Here is a 24,876-nt window from a genome sequence, read left to right on the forward strand (position 1 = left end):
ACATCCTCAAATAAACTTATCAAAGCTTCCAACCCCAAACCCATAGAAATTATTTCATTTCACATTCAGGACTTATTGTATTTGTTCATGATTTGTCAATACCCATTGTCTCAGTTATAGAGCATGTTCTTTGGTAACTAAAGGATGTTTTATACATTTCATCTGGCTTTCTCATTGCCAGGAAATAAACTTGAAACAGAAAAGAATGAATGAAAACTTGAGAGGCTAAAGATCCATGAATAAATCAGCTACTTTTTAACATCTCAACTCAACTTAGTTTATATGGAACCTTTCATACATACAAGCATGCAGCCCAAAGTGCTTCACAAAAGAGACAGAAAACAACAGAAATGGTAAAATGATAAAATACATGAATATAATACTTGTAAATAATATAAAATCAAATTCAGTAATAGTAATGAATGGGTAAGAGTAGAAAGAAAAGTGAAAAATAAGTTAAAGTTAAAAAAATCAGATTAATACAATCAAAAAGAATCAATTAATTAAGGTGGTGTAAAACATTTTACTTTTTTCTGCTGGGTTTGGAGAAAAGGTCATAACGCCCATCGGTACACATCGGTAAATGGAGTAATTTGAGACTCCTGCGAAATCTCTGCGTTTTCAAATGCCTTTGTATCAAGCAATGTTATTATTCCCCTTGTTCCCGTTATGATGGACCAATCATAGCTCCTCTGATTGGTTATAAGTCCAGCACTATCATGACTGCACACGCCGATATGTGTTGGGTGTGTAAGAGGAAATCTTGTTGGGAGGCAAAGTGTTGACATTCGAAGTCCTTCTCTCTGAACAGATGTTTACTCTGTGACTACCAACAGCAGCTTTAATGCAATAAAAAAGAAACAAATAATTAAGATAAGATAAGATAAGATATTACTTTATTGATGGGGGGGGGGAATTCAGTTGTTTCAGCAACCCAGACATAAGTACAATCAAGAAAGAAGTTTAAATTAGTAAAATAAAATATTTAAAATAAAATATTTAAAATAAAATAAAATAAGATAAGTAAAACTAAAAATAGATAAATAAAGCTAGAATACAATTTAGATATATCCAATGTTACAATGGAATTTAGATTAAATAGCAGTAATTCCAGGCAGTATTAAAAATGTTTCAGTAGTGACAGGTTGACATGGTGTGATTATAGTTGGTAATGACAAATTAAGCAATACATAAAAATAAATATGGGTATGTAATATGACCATGAGTTGTAGTTACAATAATAAAGTAATGTAAGATAATATAATATTCCATTCCATTATCTCGACCGCTTATCCCGTTGGGGGTCACGGGGGGCTGGAGCCAATCCCAGCTGGCTTTGGGCGGAAGGCAGGGTACACCCTGGACAGGTCGCCAACCTATCACAGAGCAAACACTGAAGGACAGACAACCATTCACGCACACACTCACACCTGCGGGCAATTTAGAGTGACCAATTAACCTGGTGAGCATGTTTATGGACTGTGGGAGGAAGACGGAGTACCCGGAGAGAACCCACGCATGCACAGGGAGAGCATGCAGACTCCACACAGAGGGGTACCTGCCCGACCGGGGATTTGAACCAAGAGCCTTCTAGCTGTGAGGCATCGGCGCTGCCCACTGCACCACCGTGCAGCCCCCATAATATAATATGGCAAAGATAATTATAATACAGTATATTATGCATTATAATGCCAGCAGCAGTCAAGAGAATCAGTTCAGGATGAGATGATGGAGTGTGACAGACAATGCAGGGATGGTATGGATCTGTTCCTTCATTCAAATGAATGAATGAATTAATAAATAAATGAATAAATAAATGTTGTAAAACGATGATTATAATAATGCAGTCCAGGGCTGCATTTGGATATTTAGCGTCCAGGATGCAGTACGCACGATACACCACTAGGGGCAGCAGCGACCTGATGGAGTGTGATAACTACCCAAGGTAAACAAAAGAAGAAGAGGCACGCTCAGTAGAAAACGAGAGTTGATGCAAATCATGCAACAAGGTACTGATTAAAACAGCATTTCACGCATTTAAAGACTTATTTCGAAACTACAAACACACTTGGACACTCAAGGATTGGGGTTTAGGAACAAACATGGCGGCTACGGAAAGTGGCGATGGACAGTTTCACCCGAGCACCAATCAAGTCCCTGGCGCGGTAAATGTCTGCACGTTGTTAAGGCTGTTGTTCATTACTTATAACGCTTTTATTAAAACACACTGGAACATTTAGAGCTGTTCCAATCAGGGGAGTTAGGTTATTAGCATTGTGGATAGATATCATGGACATTTAGGAGTGAATGACAAAAGCTAGCTTAGCCTTAGCAGAGTGTGCAGATATGTGAGCACGCTATTAGCTTAGCCAGCTATGTGTGTACAGGTCTGTTTATGAGTACAACATGCAATCACTACACCACTGTATTAATGGAAACGACGTTAACAAGGGGCATCAAACCCTACACTGAAACTAACACAGGTGCTTGTTCTGTTTGCATTGCTAGTGCAGCTTGTGTTAAACTAGCAACAAGCTCACTTCCTATGTTGTCCCATGTTGTTGTGCTGCACGAAACACAGAACATGTGTGACTAAAGCTGACTGTCTGTGCAGAAATCTGTCTTTTAAGAATCCTAATTGTGCTTTAGATGTCAGCTTTGTGTATGCATGGTGCTGTGAACTTAATGCATTAAAGTAGTCCTTGTAGATATAAGTGACTGTTTAGGTTTAGGGTTATTTCCTGTTGTAACTTTAGAATAAATGAGAAGACATCCACAGTTCATGGCAGATTATGGCTATAGTTGAGTTTTTTTGTGAAGATGTAAAACACAAAAGTAATAAACTACAGTGATGTGTGTGTATTGTGTAGCTAATGTGCTGAAATTACAGCAAAGATGGAGGGATCATTGATTTGTTTAGCAAGCTGTGGTGTGAACAAACAGATCAGAACAGTTTCTTAACCTCATGGGAGCTTCTGTAAAAGTTAAACATTCACACCTGGTTGTGTAATTGAGTATGCATCAACCTCAAAAGACTCATTTGAAGAGTGGCACCAAATGAGTGCTATGAAGAATCAGAATCAGAAATACTTAATTCAGGGGAAATTCAGTCATTAACGTTGCTCCTATACACAATGTTACAATGTCATTTAGCATACGCTTTTATCCAAAGCGACGTACATATGAGAACAAGAACAACACAAGCAAAGATCTAGACAAGAGGAAACAAGATCAGTAAGAGTAACAAAGTGCTTCAAGTCCATTTGGGTGCAGGTACTGCCAAGCAGTGTAAAGGCAATGCACAAAGTAAATAAGGATCATCTACAATGAAGCAACCAAACCATTTAATACCTTCCATTATCTTCATCAACAATTAACATCACCACAATAATGACCAAAGTACCAAGTATGGGTCACTCGAGACCTGAACACAGATTCCCAGAGTAGAGCAGGACAGTGCGAGTCAATTGTAGCTGGAAGACATGATCTACTACTGGGAACAACAGTGGAGAACAGTCTAGCTAAGTGCATAGTGCTTCCTAAAGAGCTGGGTCTTTAGCTGTCTTTTGAAAGTAGAGAGGGACTCTGCAGATCTAATGGAGTGGGCCAATTCATTCCACCATTTAGGGACAACAGAAGAGAAGAGTCGAGCTAGTGATTTTGAGGCCATATGTGCTGGAAGCACTAGGCGCTTTTCAGAGGCTGAGCGTAGCGGACGAGAAGGGCAGTAGACCTGGATGAGGGGTTCCAGGTAATCTGGAGCGGTTTTGGTTCCTGCTTTGTAAGTCATGATTAGAGTTTTGTATCTGATGCGAGCTGCAACTGGAAGCCAGTGTAGCGAAATGAGCAGGGGAGTGACATGAGCTGTCTTAGGCTGGTTGAAGACCAGACGTGCTGCTGCGTTCTGGATCATTTGCAGAGGTTTAACTGTGAATGCAGGGAGGCCTGACAGTAGAGAGTCAATGCGTGACATTAAAAGAGCCTGAACCAGAAGCTGTGTTGCTTCTGGTTATATCAAATAATATTAATAGAAGAAGTAATTAATAAGATATAAATACAGGTGTTGTTGCTGATATGATCTAATTCACATAGTAATATTCATGTCATATAATTATTTGTGAGTACAGCTTAGCAGATCTTTTTTTTTTAATATAAAAAAAGTCAGATCTGCAGTTGGTTCAGTTTTAAAGTGTGCTCAAGTTATTGTTTACATCCCAAAACAGTAACTTTGAATAGTGAATGTCAGAATTGTTTTAATTCAATAAAGTGCCAGGTCTTCTGACACAGACATGCGCACATCATTTATTAAATGCTGAAAACTGTCTGCACAAGAATATCTTCTTTTTTTTTTTGAAAACTTCATTTTTTCACTTTCACATTTTCTTGTATAACAATAACTGTAGTATTGCAAACAACTGACTTTAAAGAAATTACACAGGATGAAAATAACCAAAAATAAATAGGTTATATATAAATGCAGAAAAATATCTGAAGAAAGCTTTGTTGAAGTGTTTTGTTGAACTTAATGAGTTACATTTTTTCTTTCATTAAACTCTGTTTTCATTAGTTGAAGCAATGTTTATCACAGAATGATGCTAAACCTCACGTTAGTATAGTTTCCTTAAAGCCACCCAACACACACACACCCCTCACACTCAAACACAATCACACTTGACACTGCAGCTTTTGTCTCTGTATACTTAAAGTGGCGTGTCCTGCCACGCCTCCCACTACCCCCGCCTGTGTCTGTGTGTCTGACCTTTTGATCATCAGTAGCATGTTCTATGAAGTAACACAACTTACCTTGCTCTCAATACTCTGTTATCACAACGCTGGTTACTAAAAAGCGTATGACGAACCAGTTGCACTTAACTTAAGACATCAGTTCCAGAAGGTTTGTATTTATCAGGAGATGTTGCTTTTCTATCAGGGCATTCACAGAAGAGACGTACTGAAGGACTCTGATCACCTGCAGCAGAGCATGGGTCAGGCGCTGCAGGTGATCAGACGCGAGGGGCAGAGAGCGACGAGGGATCGTCTAGTTCATTGATAGTGTTGGTATTCTTTTTTTAAAGTTATATTTTTGGGCTTTTTTTTGCCTTTATGGATAGGACAGCTGAAGAGAGAGAGGAAATGTGGGGAGCAGAGAGTGGGGGAAGACATGCAGCAAATGGTTGCAGCCTGGAGTCGAACCGGCGACCTCTGGGACGAGGACTATAGCCTCTGTATGTGGGGCGCCTAGACTGCTAGGCCACCAGCGCCCCACGAGTTGTATTCTTACCTAGATAGAAAAAGAAGAATGTAAGATTGGTCTGCTTTAAACTTGAGTAACAACAAAAACAAACATTGTCTTTGTGTGGGAAACACCGTGGAGATAACAATCAGGTTCAGGGCTGTTACAGGAGGTTAATTGTCTGCTGTCTCACTCAGGTAATGGAGGGAGCAGATGCAGAGTCCATGGAAGCTGTTTCAGAGTCAGGAGCATCAGTGAGCGGTGGAGACCCAGAGCTGATTCACAGAACTTCACCTCGACTCCCCGATGATGGAGAAGGAATGACTAGTGAAGAAATCAAACATAGAGACGCTGAGGCTGGATCTCGATCCCTGTCACCGTCGTCTGCAGAAGATACAGTCACTAAAGTTTTGGTTCAAGGTGACGAGCCAGATAGCTGCTCAGACTCTGAAAAAGAGACAGCCGTGGTAAAAACTGAGGAAGACTTTGAGTCTACAGAAGAGAAAGACGGAATAAAGGCCGAAAACTGGGAGAGAAGTCCTGCAGGAGCTGATGTCGGCAAGGAAAGGAATACGGACAGTGGGAAGGAAATAGCAGGCAAAGATGTGAAGACGGATGAAGATGTGGACGCGGAGCAGGAAGAGCTGGCTCATGGCAGTCTGAGGGTTTCTAATGCTGACGACCTGGATGAAATGATGGACATTGGTACGGTGGATCAGGTGGAACAAGAAGCTCAGATGAAAGAGGAGGAAGAGAATAGTTTGATGGACGTGGAGAACAGCCATGCAGGTAAGGGACGGAAGAATCTTTATATGTTACTCTTTTTAAAATCATTTGATTTTAATTGATACATGGGTAGGGGGGTGTTATGTTTAAGTACCACAACTGGTTAATTTCCTCTTAAGGAGAAATCAGTTTCAAAGCATTACTGTTGATTGCATAGAGTACAGAGCAGTGTGTTTCATAAGTCTGCTGATTACAGCTGAAACGTTGTCTAAGAAATCAAACACTTTCTCTGACTCTAAAATGACGAGAAGCTCGCTTCAATATGAACTATTAATTTGTCGCCTCTCAGTCTCACTTTGGAAAGCTCTGCAGAGTTCACAGAGCGGCTGAGTCACAGGTTGAGTCACAGAAATGCAAAGCTGGGATCAAAGAGGTCTGAAAACAGCTCAGCAGGGCAGAAACAAAGTTACCTGAATCCTACACTCTCAGTTAAAGAACATGTTTTTCTGGCTGATGGAGAAATATCACATCACCCCACTAAAGTCTGCGTCTCTTGATTCCCTCACAGCCTTGGTGGCAGAGGAGAGCAACTCTTTGGAGGAGGAGAGCGACGTGAAACCAACTGTGGAGCAAGTGGAGGACGTAAAAACAGCTTTAGACTCGATGCAGTCTGACTCGTCTCCGTCATCGGAGGCCACAGCCAGTACAGGTGGGCCACTTCAGAAAACTACCGCTTGGTGTTTTCACTTAGAAGCAACATTAGAAACAATGGCACTCTCATAAGGAAGTCTCTTAAAGGGTTAGTCTGTTATTTTTAAAGTGTGGTTGTATGAAGTATGAGATACCTGGGAATAGTGAGTGTATTATTCGTGGGGGATGCTGAGCAGCTCTGCCTATATCATCAAGAATACCTTCAAAATCCTTACATTAAATACTTAATACTTGACGTTATCAAGCTACAAATTAATTTTTAGGTACCAATAGGTGCAAAACAAATCAGTTTATTGACTGTATTGGAACTATGCAGTTAAACCTCTGGCCGATCACAGATCTTTTGATTTTTGTTTAGTTGTTTCTGCGTGGAGTTGATGTTACACTGGATGTTTTTCTCAGTCCAACACTTATTTTATCTCTTTACATGTTTGTTTATTTGTTTACCTGTTCCCTTTGTCTTGTTTTTGTAGGAAGAGACAGCTCATCACCGGCGACTGTAATGAACGGGATGAAAGTAGTAAAGATAGCAACACAGAGTCAAGACAAGGTGAGTAGACGTGCTTTAATAAGTGATTCCAAACAAACTTATGGTTAAAGTTGTAGAAAATTAAGGATATAACACAAAACAATATTAACTACATCATTTGACCTCCTTTGTTGTAGGAACAGGGCACTTCCACTCAGCCAAGCCAGACGTCTCCTTCACCCCCTCTGGTCAAAGTGAAGGATGAGCCTGTAGACGAAGAGTACGAACAGGCTCAGATATCCTCCACATCCACGGCTAGTGTGAAGGATGAGCCCAACACTGCAAAGGTGGGAAGCACTGATCATACATAAGGGTTCAAAATAATTCCTCATCAAATGTTGCAACAATTCACGTCAGCTGTGTGGAAGTTTTACATCCTGATCTCATGTTTGAACTAGATGGGTACTCGAAAAAGTGCACAGCTCCACTAAACCTGAAAGTTTAGCTCTCGAAGGAACTATAAAACAGCAACCCTCGCTCAGTGTGTAAAAGAGTTCATTTGCAGAAACAGTTCGGTTTTTTTTCAACGATAACTTACCATCATGTTTAACAGAACAGCATTAGAGTTGAATTAATCTTGAGGGGTAATTAAAAAATGTATGAGTGTAGTTCTCTAAGTGTTGCTAATGGAATCAATGAACCTACAGTGAACAATGAAGTCGAAGCAGTTAAATGCCGCACGTGTGATTCAGCTGGTGACACCCAGCGCCTTTATACAACTCGTTTGAAAGGAGGTGGAGAAAGTTCATGGCAGGGCAGTTACACAGATAGGATATTGAAATTATCCATGATGTCTGAGATGGTGCAAAACTTCACATCGTCAACTAATATTTTCATTATGTAAAAGGGACGCTTCACTGATTCATCTAAAAATATCTGTAAAAAGAAATAATTACATTTTTATGTAGTTTTTTTATGTAGTTTTTTCTCATACTAGCTTTTGGTATGATCAATCAACTGAGGTTGGGTGGCTTTGACTAAGTCAAAATGACTTCACTAATCAGAGATATCTTGAAAATGTAACTTTATTAGGAATCTACATAAAAAAGAAATATGTTTTTTGAAAATGTATAAAAATGGAGTTGTCTGTTTTTGCAAATGAACTCTTAAATGGTGCCAATCCTTAGTGGCATGATCTCAGCTGTGCATTTAACTGTAAATAATTTAACTTCCTAAACGTGCATTTGTTGAAAGCAGAAACATGTCGACGTCATCATCATGTACGGCTTGGACAGAGAAAACCTCACGAGCACAGCAGCTTGTTTTCAAAAACATCTGCTACAAGAAACAATATTTTAGATGCTATTTACTACGGATGCACGATAACTGTTTTTTTCCACCGATACCAATAACCGATATAATTTCTTTAATAGTCTATATCAGGGGTGTCCAAACTTTTTTCAAAGAGGGCCACATTTGATGTTGTCAGAATACTTCAGGGCCAGTGGCTCCTACTGTGACTTAGGTGACTTAGGAATCATACAAGTTATATATGAAATCTCTATTTAATAACAATTATTTTACATTTTTTTCTCAATAAATCAGTAACTAGGAAGTCCTCAGTTCTCCACAAGCCACGTAAACATTAGCAAACTTTATCTTCTTCTTCTGTAGAATGTTTTTCATTCGGGTCGGGCAATGTGGGGAAAAATATTGTCTCGTTATTTTTCTATGACAGGATCATGATCTGGATTTCATCACACTTCTATTTCATATTGTTTTTAAGACTTTTCTGACCAGCAGACAACATTTTAAGAACTAAATAATTCTTGTCCTGCATTCTGAACTAATTTTTATGCACCAAATTTTGCCTTTTCTGCACAATTTCATAATTTTGATCTTGTCTTGTGTCTTCTGAACTTTTATTGTTCATCAAGAACATTTTCACATCATGATAAAAACATTAATTTGAAAAAACCTGTCAACTTTAAGAGTTCTTGTGTTTCCTCCTATAATTATATTCCTGCAGAATATCCAGAACTTTGAATTTATAAAAGTAGTCCATATGAAGCTTTTTGAGACATTTCTGGATTGACTTTAGTTTTGTTTGTGTGCTTGAAAGAAACTGCAAATGTACAGATGATTCAGAATGTGATTCATTTCTTTGCTATAAATAACACATTTTAAGATGGAAGCTTGGGGCCACAAATAAATGGACCTTGGGCCGCAATTGGCCCCGGGCCGTACTTTGGACACCCCTGGTCTATATACTCTGCTGATGGTAAGAAAGGCTAGGATGTAGTGTGCAAAGATGAATTCAAAATCATGGCTCTGCATTTGACCTAAACAAATAATGTATCTGACATTACTACAGCTGTAATCACAACAACAACAGTTCTGACTCTCCAAAAGTAAACATTTATTACAGTTAAAGAAAACACACAAATATTTTATAAAACAAAAATGAAGCCCATCACTGTCAACATTAGAATGCTTCAGTCAATACAAAACATAAAGTGCTTTACTCAAGTTTTTAAGAAAAGTCTCAGTGCAATTAAGTCCTGAAAAGTGCATCACTGTCCAAAATACAAAAAATAAAAATGACTAAAGAGCATCAATAAAAAATAAAGACTTCTATCTTTGTCTTACTTATTTACCCAGATAAGTTGGTCACTGCTCTTTGGTGGCTCCTCCCTCCTTTAGCAAGTTCTATGAAAATCTGTGCGTCCGTTTCTCCATAATTGTGTTGTCAAATGTAAAACGGGACAAATAGCACCAAGTAAAAAAAACAACAACACATCCTTCTTGGTGCACACGATAGGTCCCCTGCTCCAGTCATGTCACACTGCAATTTTTGGAGACTAGTCTTGTTTTAAGAAGGTGCTCCATGTTGCATAATGACCTTTTTCTAGATGATTACCTCAGGCGTGGTCTCGTAGATCCACTGATAAGATTACTAAATGTACTAAAATCAATCAGCCTGATTGATTTTCACTCATTCTGTGGAGTCCAGTCTGTCCAGTGATCACTGTTAGATTTTGATTTGTGCTTCTCTTTTCAGTCCTGTGTAGTATCTGTGTGTGCAAACAGCCCTGCAGTCTCATGCCCTTATATGGTCGTTAGAGGGGCATTTTTCTGTGCTAGTTTGGAAACACTGGCAACAAGCTTCAAACTCATGAGGTCAAGGTTCTCCTCAGTTTAAGAAAATAGGGGAAACATTAAGCAGTATAAGAACAGGGTCATGAATCTGTCAGACACTCTTCTTAAAAACCCTTTGACTGCCTCCTCGAGCAAATGGTTTAGCACATCTCCACATTAAAATAAACCTCAGTGAGTCATTTTTGTCAGTTTCTGAGATCATATTAGTTAATGTGGTAAAAATCAAGAGTAAACATGTGGAAATCATAATTATCACAACCAATTCCCTTTTAAACTAAATGACACAATCTGCAATGCTAATATTACGACCATTAATTAAAGTTGTCAATTATAGTTTCATGTTTTACAACTACTAGATGGACACTAAAACATTCTACGGCACAAGACCACGCATTCCTCTGGCTCTCGTACCAGAAAATCCTCAAGACTCAGATGCAGATCTGTTATTTGTATGAAATTTCATACGTTAACCATTAAGTGACATCTCGACCATTTAGTAGAGGTCAATATTTTGAAAACTAAAGGGTCTGTTGTGGTTATTACTCACCCAAGGCAATAAGAAATGCAAACAAAAAAATGTCTATTGCTTTTTCTTGGTGGGGTTGATGAGAAAATGTTATGATGGATTGATGTGAATATGTAGATTGTGATGTGATGATGTCAAACCTAACATTTCAAATAGACTCAGTAAGAATGTAATCAATCCAGAATCACTGGTCCACCTCTGACCTAATCCTTGTCACCAACAGGAGGATTTGCAGATCGGTTCAGTGTTCACCGTCACCCCAACAGCAGAAACTCACACCCTGCCCGTCATCAACCCCCCATCATCACTCATGTACTGCTCCAACTGTAAAAAGTCCCTGACTAAGGGACAGACCGCTTTCCAGAAGAAGGGCAACCCATCGCTCTTCTGCTCCACCTCCTGCCTCACCACGTCTCTGCCCTCGGGCCGAGGGAACACCAAGGTCTGCCACAACTGTCAAAAGTGAGTGTCACACCAAACACTATACCTGTAAATAACATTCACTGTGTCAAAGTTTACTCCTCATATATCTGACCCGATCTGAATCGTGTCCTCTCTTAATGTCAGGTTGATAGTTCGGCCTCAGGACGTCATCCTGGCTCCTGATACTAAAGGAGCCATGAAGGAGTTCTGCAGTCAGAGCTGCCTGACCGCCTTCAACTATAAGAAGAACCCGGCTAACTACAGGATCTTCGCCAACAACAAAGAGACAACACAAAGCACAACGACACAGTCACTCTGCAGCATGTGCACCAGATTCTGTGTTGTAAGTCAGAACAGAGATGCAACTAATGATTGTTCAGTACTGATTAGACTGCAGGTTATCTTCTGTCCTAATGATGGATGATTTAACTGAAAGAATTTGGGCAAATAATGAAACAAAAATGAGTGAAAGAAACTAGGGCTGTCAGAATTGCTCCAAAATGACATTTAAATATTCCCTTTAAAAAAAAAAATCCCATAGGTTTGAACCATTTGAATATCTACATTCGCACATTACGTCAATAACAGGTGAACAAACTAATACAAGGAGACATAACTACTTGTATATGTATTTTTATTTCAGATTTAACATGCCTAAAACATACCTACACATTACAAAACAAGTAAACGACCTAATGGCCTTTACAGTAACACGTTTAAGACCGTAGACCTCATGCTCGCTCGCCCCCCTCCCTCTCTGTGCGCAATGTGCTGAGAGAGTGCGGAGCAAGACTTGTGCGAGCAATTAAAGGTCCTGACTCTTGTCCCTAATATAGGCAGGCTTCATTCAGTGATTGAAGTAAACATTGTTAACATTTAATTTAAGTAGTCCACTTCATTCTTGGCGCTTGTATAAAAAAAAAAAGAGGAAAAACTGGATTTTATCTCAGTGTCACTGATTGTCGGGCTCTTTTAGTCCACTGTCAATGTAGGGTCTTAGGCCTGACAGGTTATTTGCCAAAAACACAAGACAGTCCACATGTGAAGACGCCAGTGCTGATCAGACAGTCCACATGTGAAGAGGTCAGTGCTGATCAGACAGTCCATATGTGAAGAGGCCAGTGCTGATCAGACAGTCCACATGTGAAGAGGCCAATGCTGATCAGACAGTCCACATGTGAAGAGGCCAGTGCTGATCAGACAGTCCACATGTGAAGAGGCCAGTGCTGATCAGACAGTCCACATGTGAAGAGGCCAATGCTGATCAGACAGTCCACATGTGAAGAGGCCAGTGCTGATCAGACAGTCCACATGTGAAGAGGCCAATGCTGATCAGACAGTCCACATGTGAAGAGGCCAGTGCTGATCAGACAGTCCACATGTGAAGAGGCCAGTGCTGATCAGACAGTCCACATGTGAAGAGGCCAGTGCCGATCTCTTTTTATTCACTATGTTCCCAGCAGAGGAAAAGACGCGTTCAGAGCACACTGAGGATCCGGGGACAGAAAGATTTCTCTCTGTAGTCTCTGCTTCACGCTGTGCATGTGTGACTCCTGTGAGCTGTCCCTGACCCGTCATGCAGTGCGCCCTCTCGCAAAGCAGCCGCTGATGTGTTTTTTTTCCACAGTCGAATCTCCGTTTTTTTTAAATATTCAAATATATATTCGAATTTAGAATATTCGTTGACAGCCCTAAAAGAAACTCTGATTTTTAGTTATGGATGAGAGTTAAAGTCTCTGGTTTCCATGTATGATGATTTAAACCTTAACACCAGAAAGGCCTCCCATTACAGAAGCTGAAAAAACAGGATTGATCTTTATTCTAAAATTCCCTGTTTGATTGTGATTCCTCCTGCAGAGCAAACATGAGGTGGTCCTGAGCGGCTCCGTCCACAAGATCTGCAGCGACGCTTGCTTTAACCGTTTCCGCACAGTAAACAACCTCTCCATGGCCGGCTGTGCCAACTGCGGATCGTACTGCCACAACAAACCCCTCATGCTGAAGCTGGAGGACGTCAACAAAACTTTGTGCAACCATGACTGTCTCGTCAAGTACAAAGAGGTATGGAAATTTAACACATGATTTCATTTCTGTCTGAAGGAGAGGTGCAACATAACTCAATAAACATGATTTACACACAGTGTCCGTCCGTTTCAGCGATGTGTTTCTTATTTTTATGACAGAAAACCAAGATAAGCCAGGCGTGTACGATGTGTCGAATGACCCGCCTGATTGGCGAGATGGTAGACAACAAAAACAAAGATGACTCAGTGAACCTCTTCTGCAGCAGCAGCTGTGTGATGGCGTACAAGGTCCAGACTGTCAGTGCATCAGGTACAATGAGCTGTCGTGATTCATTTCAGCTGACATTACAAAAATCTGTCAGATATGTTTCTTCTTCATGTGTTTTTCTTCTCTAAAGGTTCTCGGTTGAATTGTGACAATTGTGGGAAGAACACAGTACCAGCCTATCACCTGGCCATGTCAGACACCTCCATCAGGAACTTCTGCACTCTCCCCTGCGTCATGGCTTTTCAGGTACATTCCTCTTCTGCATTGCAGGAGGTTGAACAAGCCTCTGTTTTAAAAGTCAGTTTATCCAGCCTCTCTGAACTGACAGCTTCAGACACAAATCACACCGTCCTTCTTCACCCCCTCTGTACACACACACACACACAATCAGCTCTCCTGTTATGCTGTCGTAGGAAAAGTTCAAGAAGTCCCAGAAACAGGTGAACGTTTTCACCAAGCTGCCGATCGGATCCACGCAGATCCAGGAAGTCGAACCTTTACAACTTCAGCAAGACGTCCCACGAGGGAGACAGACTCTGAGCTGTAATCACTGCAGCCGCATCATCACTTTCAAACCTGAAATCATCCAGATTAAGGTAACTCACATTAACGTAACCTTTTTTATACTACACCTCCAGGAATAACTTCAGCTTTCATTGAGTAGAGGAACTGATGATGCTTTTTAAAAAGTCCCTGCAGATTGAAGTGTAAATATCAAAATGTTATTCTACTGGTACAACAAGAGGGAGGTATATGCTGCAGCCACTGTCCTGCATTTTACTTGAAGGTCACTCTGTGATCCAGCAAACCATTAGACTGACCATTAAATGAATGCATAGAGGGGAGTCCTACTTTTTTCTCTGATGCCAGTAGTGGCATGCATGATTAGAGTTTAATGACATAGTTCAAGCTTCAAGTCATATCTGCATATATTAGCTCAAAGGCAGCCTCAGCTTTGAGAGTTTAACTATGATGTGACACAGACATTCTTTCGTTTGCAGGATAAACTGGTGTTTGTTTGCAGCTCGGACTGTTCTCAAGAGTTCAAGAAAGCCAACTTTGTGACGGGCTTCTGTGAGTACTGTAAAATCGAAAAGATCACCAGAGACGCCAAGAAAATCAACAACAAAATCTGCTTCTTCTGCAGCGACGGTAAGGACATCAGTGCGTCTTTAATAGTGAATTTTTTTTTTTACATTTGAAGGATCACAAATGAAGCTTCATGTTAGTTCATGCAGGACAAGGAAGTCATGCACCCCAGCTGTTTCCTATCCATACAGCCAATCACAGCTCAAACACTTCTTCCCTCTCATTAATCCCTGCAACACTTTTGCTGCCCACACTCTGCTGCTGTTGGTTAAACTTTGCCTCCTGTTTAGTCTAAATGTCTGTTTTACACTTGCGGGGGATTTTGCAATGCACTCAATGGAAAGCCAAAGCAGGCTACTGGGCTAACTCTGGGAAGCAGAGCCTATAGCACCAAGCATAACTGTATTTCCATCCATCCATCCATCCATCCATCCATCCATCCATCCATCCATCCATCCATCCATCCATCCATCCATCCATCCATCCATCCATCCATCCATCCATCCATCCATCCATCCATCCATCCATCCATCCATCCATCCATCCATCCATCCATCCATCCATCCATCCATCCATCCATCCATCCATTAATTATCTTGACCGCCATTCGGGTCACGGGGGGGCTGGAGCCAATCCCAGCTGACTTCAGGCAGAAGGCAGGGTACACCCTGGACAGGTTGTCAACCCATCACAGGGCAAACATGGAAAGACAGACAAGCATTAACACTCACACTCACACCTACGGGCAATTCAGAGTGACCAATTAACCTGGTGAGCATGTTTTTGGACCGTGGGAGGAAGCAGGATTACCCGGAGAGAACCCGCGCATGCACAGGGAGAACATGCAAACTCCACACAGAAAGGCACCTTCCTGACTGGGGACTCAAAAAAAGCTGTGCGGCAACAGCATCACCGTGCAGCCCCACTGAACTGTATTTCCATTTGGCAATAAATGGTTGAACTATGACAAGAGTGTTCCTTTTCAACACTGACAATCTTTAGGCGTCACTCGTGTCTGTTAGAAGTGTTGAATTGAAAAGAACTCATGCATCCTGTCCCTGATCTTCCCCCTTTGCTCCTCTCAGGTTGTAAGCTCCTCTTCAGACACGATCTGGCCAAAGCCTGGGGGAAACACTGCGGCTCCTGCGTCTACTGCCACTCCATGTCCAAGAAGCTGGTGACGGCTCAGTACGGAGGCTCGACGGAGGAGTTCTGCTCAGAGGAGTGCAGGTCCAAATACACCATGCTCTTCTGCCATGTGAGTAAACCCCAGCAGTTATTAAAATCAGGGTCACTCTAAAAGGATGGGTCTAATGATGTTGCTGTTCTCCCCTTGCAGGTTGCAAAGTGTGACACCTGCGGCCGTAAAGGGAAACTAAAGCAGAGTCTGTCCATGCTCGGAGAGGTCAAACACTTCTGTGACCTGACATGTCTGCTGCAGTTCTGCTGTGATTATGTGGCCAGGCAAGGTGAGATGAGTGTTGTTGTGACCAGTGCATGGTTTTGATAGTTTGACTTCTCATGACATCATTTTAAAATACAGGAGTAATACCTCTTCTTCCTTATGCAGTGTTTTCTGGTGTTACAGGGGAGGACACACCTGTCATCGCCAGCGTCATGTCTCTTGCAGGTCCTCTATCGGGTAAATCTTCTGCCTAGCAAAAACACACAAAGGCACACACACACGGGCATTTCTTCACCGACAACTTTTTGACCTTGATCTGTTCGCTTTGTTTAAAATCAGTCGTCAAACAGGCCGCTTTATTCACAAAGATACATTCAGAATCCATGTTTCCCCCGCTGTGCGTCTTTAAAGATAAAAGTGATGCATTCCTGTGACAGGCTGAGTTATTATCTGAGGGTTAGCAGTGTTAGCTTGGTCTCTACCTGCAGCAAGTGTGCTTTATGAACCAGCTCTCCCACCTCCATGCATCTGTCTCATCTTCATTGATGATTTTTACCCCTGGTGTTCGTTAGTGACAAAGACACAACCGGGGGACGTCTGTTTAATATTTGATGTTTGACGTTTTTGCCGCCATTACCGTAAAAAGCTCAGCATGTAGAGCTTGATTTATTCCAGTTTGGTGATACATCAGACACATTTAGTAAGTTTTGATAAACTCCTTGTCATCAAAGATGCAGATGCATTTCAGAGTGCCGTGAACTGACTGTCTGTCACTGCAGGTGCATACAGGGACAGTCGTAAATATGCAATACAGTCCTTTCATGGCATTTTTCTGAGTCAAGAGAATCAAAATACAGTCACAGTGGTCACATCAAGAATGTTTTCTTTTGATTTTTAGCAGGGACAGGCTGAATTATTTAACTTAAGATATTACAAAAGCAAAAGTGTTAAAGGAGTGTTGATGATTTTAACACTTGGTATAACCCTGATACTGACATCTGATCGACTACATGAATTATTTAAAGAGTGAAGATGTTTTGGAAAAAATCAAAGACTAACATTTTTTGAGTTTTCTTCGACTAAAACTAGACTAAAACTACAAAGAGCTGAAAAGACTAAAATGTGACTAAAACTAACAGGCATTTTCGTCGAAAGACTAAGACTAAAATAGCTGCCAAAATTAACACTGCAGCCAAGTGCAGAGTGCAGCATTCATCAACTCTCTGATGTCTCATGGTCTCAGCTCAGCCTTTTCTGCATGTTTGAAACCCTGACTGAAGCGCAAACGACACACCAGAACAGCTTATGACAGTTAACTTGTATTTATCACCTTATTTAGAGACATGTTTGAGGGCCTCTTGTGTTTTGCTGTCGTCCTTGGTGCAGCCGCTGTTGTAGCAGAAAGAGAGAGCAGTGTAGAGCTGAGAGGTGAGAGACAACTTTAAGAAGGACAGAAAAACTCTTAGAGACATCGACGAGGCGAAAGGATCAGAGGATGTTTATTTTCTACTTAGAATTAAATATAAAAAGTGCTGCATACAGGCTACAAGACATTTTATTTAGAAGCATAACAGAGCAACTCCATCATCAAACTGTATCCACTTGATTTGTGCGTAGTGATGAGACAAACTTAATTAACTGAACACACCTGCTTTATTTACTTTATGTCAGACTTTTAGTACATACCGGTAAAACATCCTGTGTGCTGATTCAGTCATTTCCTGTATGGTCTGTGAAAGTTTCATACTTTTGTCTCCACAGGAAAACCCTCGAACTCAAAGAACTCTGGAAATGTAAGTTGGAATTAAATGATAACGTTATTTGTTTTTTATATTCAGTAAAATTCAACACGATATGCGCAGGCAGTATTACAGTACAGTGACAGTATGTATGAGTAATGAATATAGATGTATACAGTATCTCACAAAAGTAAGTACACCCCTCACATGGATTACTGGAACCATGTCTTGTGGTCTGATGAGACCAAGATAAACTTATTTGGTTCAGATGGTGTCTAGCGTGTGTGGGGGCAACCAGGTGAGGAGTACAAAGACAAGTGTGTCTCGTCTACAGTCAGGCATGGTGGTGGGAGTGTCATGGTCTGGGTCTGCATGAGTGCTGCCGGCACTGGGGAGCTACAGTTCATTGAGGGAACCATGAATGCCAACATGTACTGTGACATACTGAAGCAGAACATGATCCCCTCCCTTCAGAAACTGGGCCGCAGGGCAGTACTCCGACATGATAACGACCCCAAACACACCTCCAAGATGGCCACTGCCTTGCTAAAGAAGCTGAGGGTGAAGGTGATGGAGATGCCAAGCATGTCTCCAGACCTACACCCTATTGAGCATCTGTGGGGCGTCCTCAAACAGAAGGTGGAGGAGCGCAAGGTCTCTAAACATCCACCAGCTCCGTGATGTCGTCATGGAGGAGTGGAAGAGGATTCCAGTGGCGACCTGTGAAGCTCTGGTGAACTCCATGCCCAAGAGGGTTAAGGCAGTGCTAGAAAATAATGGTGGCCACACAAAATATTGACACTTTGGGCCCAATTTGGACATTTTCACTTAGAGGTGTACTCACTTTGGTTGTTGGTGGTTTAGACATTAATGGCTGTGTGTTGAGTTATTTTGAGGGGACAGTAAATTTACACTGTTGAACAAGCTGTACACTGACTACTTTACATTGTATCAAAGTGTCATTTATTCAGTGTTGCCCCATGAGAAGATATAATTAGATATGTGCAGAAATGTGAAGGGTGTACTCACTTTTGTGAGATACTGTATAAGTATCAGGGATGTTGCAGTCAAGCAGGCCAGAAAATAACAGGGTTCAACGTTTTGAGACTTTACAACAAGAAAATTGTTCATGGTGAACACGGCACAAAAAGACCAGATTTAATCAAGAAGATTAAATCCACATCAATAAATCTATCAAACTGTCAGAGTTTCAGAGCTGTATCTTTGGCACAGTTGGCAGAGCGAGGTTACGCCTTCAGAGACACAGACATTTATTCTCTGCTGTGGCCTCCATAGCTTCATTTCGGGTCCATTTTCTTTGTGTTTTTCCCCCCCCTAAAGTTATGTCATATTTCTGTCCATCAGATCAGCATCCAGACTGAAAGAGTGAGAGCTATTCCTCCTCCTGCTCCAAAGATCCTGAAGAACAAGGCGCTGCTCTGCAAGCCGCTGGTGCAGAACAAAGGGATCTCGTGTAAAACACAGACAGCTGACGTCGAAGCACAAACGGGTAAAATCAACACCCAGGCGCACAATGATTCACCTCAACAGATACCTTTACAGCCTGGTTTATACTTCTGCATAGCCTTGTGGCTACGCATTACCAAACTTAAATTGCTAACTTAACATCTTTTAATTCTCCAGCTCTCTAATAGTTTTCTTTATCTTTTTTGTTCATGTTTAGACGAAGTCTTGCCTAAGCTTATGGTTGTGCCTGTCCCAGTACCCGTGTATATTCCTGTACCCATGAACATGTACAGCCAGTTTGCCCCCAAACCCTTTGGCCTGCCATTACCGGTACGTCTTCTTCAGCGTTGTTTTATTTTAAATTCTCAGGTCAAAGCATGAAACTTTATTGAAACTAGTCGAGAATAAAATGTGTAAAAAAACAACAAATAGTCAGCATCCTTATCTGCACAAACAACTACACACTGACTGTTGCTTTATTCCCTCGTCTCCTCAGCTGCCTGTGCCCATGTTCCTTCCCGTCACCATGGACAGCGCAGAACGCATCGTGGAAACCATCCAGGAAATCAAGCAGAAGATCCCGTCTGATCCCTTCGAGGCAGAGCTCATTCTCATGGCTGAGATGGTCGCAGAAGACACTGAGAAGGACAACATCAACAAGGAGGAGAGGCCAAAGGAGAAAGTGGTGGAAAAAGGAAAAGAGAGACAAGAAGCACCTGCGCCAGAAGGTGAGAGAAAAAAATGTAGCCCTTCTTTAAATTATCTGTGGACACGAGTAAAGTCTGTAAAATATGAAGGTGTTGAGTTACTGGCTGGATATGGGGAGGAACACAGATTTTCTGAAACTAGTTTGAAACAAAATTCCACCAACATTTTGTAACTTCCATAACATACTGGCAATGTGTCGACAATAACTTCAGCAAACAGGTTCCAAGTTTTCATAGAGAAGGTCAGAGAAACCCTGGTCACCCTTTCTTGTGTTGAATGTTCTGATGTCAGAGAAACTTAGTGTGCAGGATAAAAAAGCCCCTCTCTGTTTTTTCCCACAGACCACACCAGCAACTACAGCGACGACCTGGACACAGAGGACTTGGCCAGCTTCCTCAACAACTGGGAGGACACCTCCTCCGACGCAGGCTTTAGGTCTCCCAGCCGACCGTATGCCAACGAGAAGCTCAACCCAATCCTCGACATTCCTGTGGGCATGCCCAGTGAGCCTTACTCCGAGCCCCCGCCTGCAGCACCGCCTCCCTTGGATGTTGAAGCTGACTTTACTGTTGGTGAGGACAGAGGGTGTTAAAAGTGTTTCTTTATCTCAAGCTCAGTTTAAAGCAATGACCTGAAGTTGAAGTGTAGCAATCCTAGCACAGAAAAAAATCTACAGTGTTTTCTTATCTCAGAAAAACTGGTCTAGCTGAGTTGCTGGTTTGTTTTTTCATTCTTAGAAACTCTGGAGAGGATGGCCCGTCTGAGAGAGCAAGCCCAACGATCCCCGAGCCCTCCTCCTGCAACCTCAAGAAGACGGCAAGCTCAGAGGAAAGCCAGAGAAAAAAGGGTAAATGTTCAGGATCATCCTGTGTCTGTCACCAGGCTGATCAGATTGTGCTGAGAAAGAGGACTTTGTAGTTAAGATCATGGAATCACCCACCATAAAGGAGATGAAATAGTCTAACCTGGATCATGCTCTCCTCTTTGTCCAAGGGTCGTAAGCCACAGCGGTCATCTAAGGCAGCAGAGGCATCGGTTAAAAAAGGCTCTCAAAAAGCCGCGGCTGTAGAAATCCCAAAACTGAAGAGTCAGTATGGAGTGGAAGCCTGGAAGCGGTGGATCCAGTGGAGGCAAACTCAACCCGACCTGGAGAAGCCACGATTCTCCTGTAAGTCTGGATCTACAACAAATAAACTGATCTCTACTTATACAAAGATTATATACTAATATTCTAATATCAATCAGTCTGTAGTTATATAGCCCCAAATTACAACAAAGGTTATCTCAAGACGCTTTTACAAACAGAGCAGGTCTAGACCGTACTCTATGTTCTATTATTAACAAAGACCCAACATCAAGACAGGATCAGATCCAGTCCCATCTTACAGACAGGACTCAGTCTTGTCTCATCTTAATCCACCATGAGCAGAGCACTTTGCAGCATTTAGCAAGTTACAGCAATCAATCAATCAATCTTTATTTGTATAGCGCCAAATCACAACAAACGCTATCTCAAGATGCTTTTACAAACATAGGAGGTCTAGACCACTCTAATTTGATCTCTAAGCTTTAAGATTTATCATTAAAGAAGCTCATAAAGTCATTGCTGCTGAGGGCTAAAGGAATACATGGCTCAGTGGAGCTATGGCTGTCTGTCAGCCTGGCTACAGTGCTTAAGAGAAACCTAGGGTTGTTTTTATTCTCTTCTATTAGAGAGGAGTAATAGGCAGCTTGAGCATGCTGCAGGGCCTTCCTACATTTATTAAGACTATCTTTCCAAAGTGAGCAGGTTTCAGTTGCTTTATTGGAGCGCCATAATCTTTCTAGAATTTTGTTTCAGTTCACGGGTTTGAGTATTATACCACGGAGCTAGCCTCTGTCGTCTAATAGTCTTCTGTTTAAGGGGAGCGATTAGGTCTAGGGTAAGCTGCAGAGAACCTGTAGTATCATCTACAAACTGATCCAGCTGAGGGGGACTGGAGCTAGTATACAAGCTTTGAGCTAAGGTTGGACAAAATACTGAATTTAAAGCAGCAGGGATAGCCTCTTTGAACTTAGCTACGGCACTATCAGACAAGTTTCTGGTTATTACGTTTTTATTACCTTGAGTAGAACCTAATGATGATAAAAAGCGGACAGCAACAAGGACACACTTCCTTTAACAGGCAGAAACCTCGAGCAGAACCAGACTCATGTTAGACGGATAGTAGTAGTTGCAGCAGATGGAGTCTACTGTTACTATGTATTGGTTAAATTGTCATGACTGACCTGACCAGACTCAAAGTGGGAGGAATCTGCCTGAGTTATCGGGAACCAGAAGTTTCTGCCAGAGCAAATAGAACATGAACTGTGTTCGTCTGTCTCCTAGGATATTTGACCAGTTGTGGTTGTAGCACAATCACAAATAGCATGAGTCAAGTTATGTGTTGGTGTTCTCTTGTTGTTCTGGAAACTGTCTTTCACTCATTTAATCTGTTTCTTTAACCCTTGATCTCAGCTCGTCCCATAGAGCTAAAGGAGGATGTTCTACGGAGCACCACTGCTGAGCTGAGCTACGGCCTCTGTTGCTTCATCAGGGAGGTGAAACGACCGAGCGGAGAGCGGTATTCCTCTGACAGCCTGTTCTACCTCTGCCTCGGCATTCAACAGGCAAGATGCTTTCAGAAACACTTCACATGTAACAGAACAGAGCTACAGTCCTCTTTCAGCGTGTGTCATTAAGACTCTGCTACCCTTTTGTATCTGTTTAGCATCTGTTTGATAACGGTCGTGTGGAGAACATATTCATGGATCGTTTCTACAACAAGTTCTCTACTGAATTCACTGCAATGCTGAGAGGTTTCAAACCCTCAATCACAGCAAACGGTGAGCATCATACATTTTTGCAAACTGTTCCTGGTTTACAGGATACTTTTACAGTATTTTGACATTTGATCGGATGTTTGACGGATACCTCTCTCTCTCCCTCTGCAGGTTATATCCATTCTCGCGTGGAGGAGGAGTTTCTGTGGGACTGTAAACAGTTGGGGGCGTACTCCCCCATCGTCCTCCTCAACACTCTGCTTTTTTTCTGCTGTAAATTCTTCGGCTTCACCTCGGTGGAGCAACACCGGCAGCTGTCCTTTGCTCACGTCATGCGCTGCACTAAAACCAACCCGGACAACACCAAGACCACTTTCCTGCGCTTCTACCCTCCAATATCAATAAACGAGGCTGAGTCAGGTGTTAACACAGCTTTTGTTTTATTTGTGAAATTGTTCCACTACTTTGCCAACCATAAATAGTTCTTGCTGAAGAAATGATGTAAATTTGTTTGTGTGCTGTGTCTTTTAAGAACCAGAAGTTCCGGCAAAGAAGCGAAAGGAGGAGGAGAATAAAGAGGATATTCTGGAGATGATGGAGAACACTGAGAACCCTCTCCGCTGTCCAGTCAGACTCTATGAATTCTATCTTTCCAAGTGGTGTGTGTCCATACTAGTTCCTTTATATTTATTTACAAGATATAATAAAAAATGAGATTTAGTTGTGCACATGAATTTCTTTAATTCCCATGTCATCATTTTTGCCACTCAGCTCAGAGTCAGTCAAACAGCGCACCAACCTGTTCTACCTTCACCCCGAGCGCTGCTGCGTCCCAAACAGCCCCCTGTGGTTCTCCTCCATCCCTCTCGATGACAGCACCATGGAGGCCATGCTCATCCGCATCCTAACCGTCAGAGAGCTCCATCTCAGGACAAGAAAAGAGAAACCTGATGACCCACCATATATACCTGATGAGGAGGAGGAAGGAGATTCAGAGTGATTAAGGGCGATGAGAACAGAAGTGACCTTTTTACTGGTGCAGCAGCTAAAGTGGTGTAAATGTTTTTTTTTAGAATAACTGAAACATTCATTCAAAAAAGAACCAATGAATAAATAAACAGAATGAACATGTAAATACACACTCACATAAATACAATTTACAAAATGCACATTGTCTGTGTAGTTTGGACTTTGGAACTGAAATGCATCACTCGGCTCAGCATTTAGACTGTTGACTACTGTTTGGCAGGAGACATAGCTGTCCTTCTTGTGTTTTGTCTGCTGTATGGTTGTTTATTATGTAAAACACTACTTTTTCCTTACACATGTTATGATTCCTGAAATTCCTGTAAAAATCTGAGTTTGTTGTCCTTGTTAAAAAGATCCACAATGAAAAATGTTAAGTCCTGTGTGAATCGGAATCCAATCCAGGAGACAAACTGAAAACATCTCTTTGTGAACCGTGTTCAGTTTTAAAACTACAAGTAGTTTATTTTTTCAACAATTGAACAATGCCATTATTTGCTGCAAGTCAGTTAGTAAAAGAGCATTTACATATTTCCAGACCCAACATCGTGAATTTCTGCTCTGCAAATTGAGAAAGTCATTCTTTGCGGTTTTTTTTCTTAGACAATCAGAAAAATGACGGTGGATTCTTCCTCATCTGGTGTAATAGACTGTTTCAGGCAGTTCCAGCTTGCCATACTAAGTAATAGCAAAAACTTTTGATATCTCTTACTTTAAAAGGTGTTATCACTTCATGTGGGTCATCTTCTTAAAGCCCTCCATGACACAGTTTGAGATAAAAACTTCAAATTAATATGATCACCTTACAAAAAAAGTATGTATTCAATTGTAGAGCTATCACTAAAATGGTGACACACATGGAAAAGTTTTGACGTGTGTCTGTTGAGTGCAACTTGAGCATCACATCAAAATCATCCAAAGTAACATAAACTGTTTTTCATATACACAACCCTGTTATTCTATGAAAATATAGGAAAAAGTGTCCCTACATGTATATCTTGTTTATATTAACCCCAGTTCCATGAACATGGCTGCCAAGGATCTGAATATTTTCTATGGCTTGTTCATTTTTCAATAAAAACATTTCAAAACATTGTTCTC

The 24,876-nt window shown here is 41.4% G+C and overlaps 1 protein-coding gene across 4 annotated transcripts; it reads left to right on the top strand.

Annotated features, from left to right (window-relative positions):
• Positions 1-1,898: 1,898 nt before the first annotated feature.
• On the top strand, positions 1,899-24,306 carry zmym4 (zinc finger, MYM-type 4). Of its 4 annotated transcripts, none has more exons than XM_034704650.1 (27): positions 1,899-2,009; positions 5,431-6,022; positions 6,528-6,668; positions 7,144-7,220; positions 7,337-7,486; positions 11,048-11,286; positions 11,392-11,590; positions 13,105-13,308; positions 13,431-13,581; positions 13,670-13,785; positions 13,953-14,135; positions 14,541-14,691; positions 15,714-15,886; positions 15,968-16,097; positions 16,199-16,270; positions 17,795-17,826; positions 19,138-19,282; positions 19,457-19,569; positions 19,736-19,967; positions 20,289-20,519; positions 20,685-20,794; positions 20,941-21,115; positions 22,445-22,596; positions 22,698-22,812; positions 22,921-23,169; positions 23,282-23,408; positions 23,521-24,306. In XM_034704650.1, exons 2-27 carry the CDS (start codon positions 5,434-5,436, stop codon positions 23,747-23,749), a joined length of 4,485 nt encoding a protein of 1,494 aa, XP_034560541.1. In that variant the 5' UTR covers positions 1,899-2,009; positions 5,431-5,433; the 3' UTR covers positions 23,750-24,306. The 4 variants fall into 4 exon arrangements, with proteins under 4 accessions (XP_034560541.1, XP_034560539.1, XP_034560542.1 ...); XM_034704648.1 differs by having other exon boundaries at positions 1,942-2,165; XM_034704651.1 differs by having other exon boundaries at positions 1,943-2,009; positions 16,217-16,270.
• Positions 24,307-24,876: the final 570 nt, after the last annotated feature.

Source organism: Notolabrus celidotus, chromosome 16 (genome assembly GCF_009762535.1).
Source record: "Notolabrus celidotus isolate fNotCel1 chromosome 16, fNotCel1.pri, whole genome shotgun sequence".
Classification (NCBI taxonomy): Eukaryota; Metazoa; Chordata; class Actinopteri; order Labriformes; family Labridae; genus Notolabrus; species Notolabrus celidotus.

What these genes read in the sequence shown, in the direction of transcription:
- zmym4 (XM_034704648.1), top strand. Translation starts at nt 2,103, where the DNA reads ATGGCGGCTACGGAAAGTGGCGATGGACAGTTTCACCCGAGCACCAAT. An exon ending in GTCTCGTCAAGTACAAAGAG is followed by an intron (nt 13,309 to 13,430) that starts GTATGGAAATTT and finishes TTTTTATGACAG; the next exon opens with AAAACCAAGATAAGCCAGGC. An exon ending in ACCCTCAATCACAGCAAACG is followed by an intron (nt 22,813 to 22,920) that starts GTGAGCATCATA and finishes CTCCCTCTGCAG; the next exon opens with GTTATATCCATTCTCGCGTG.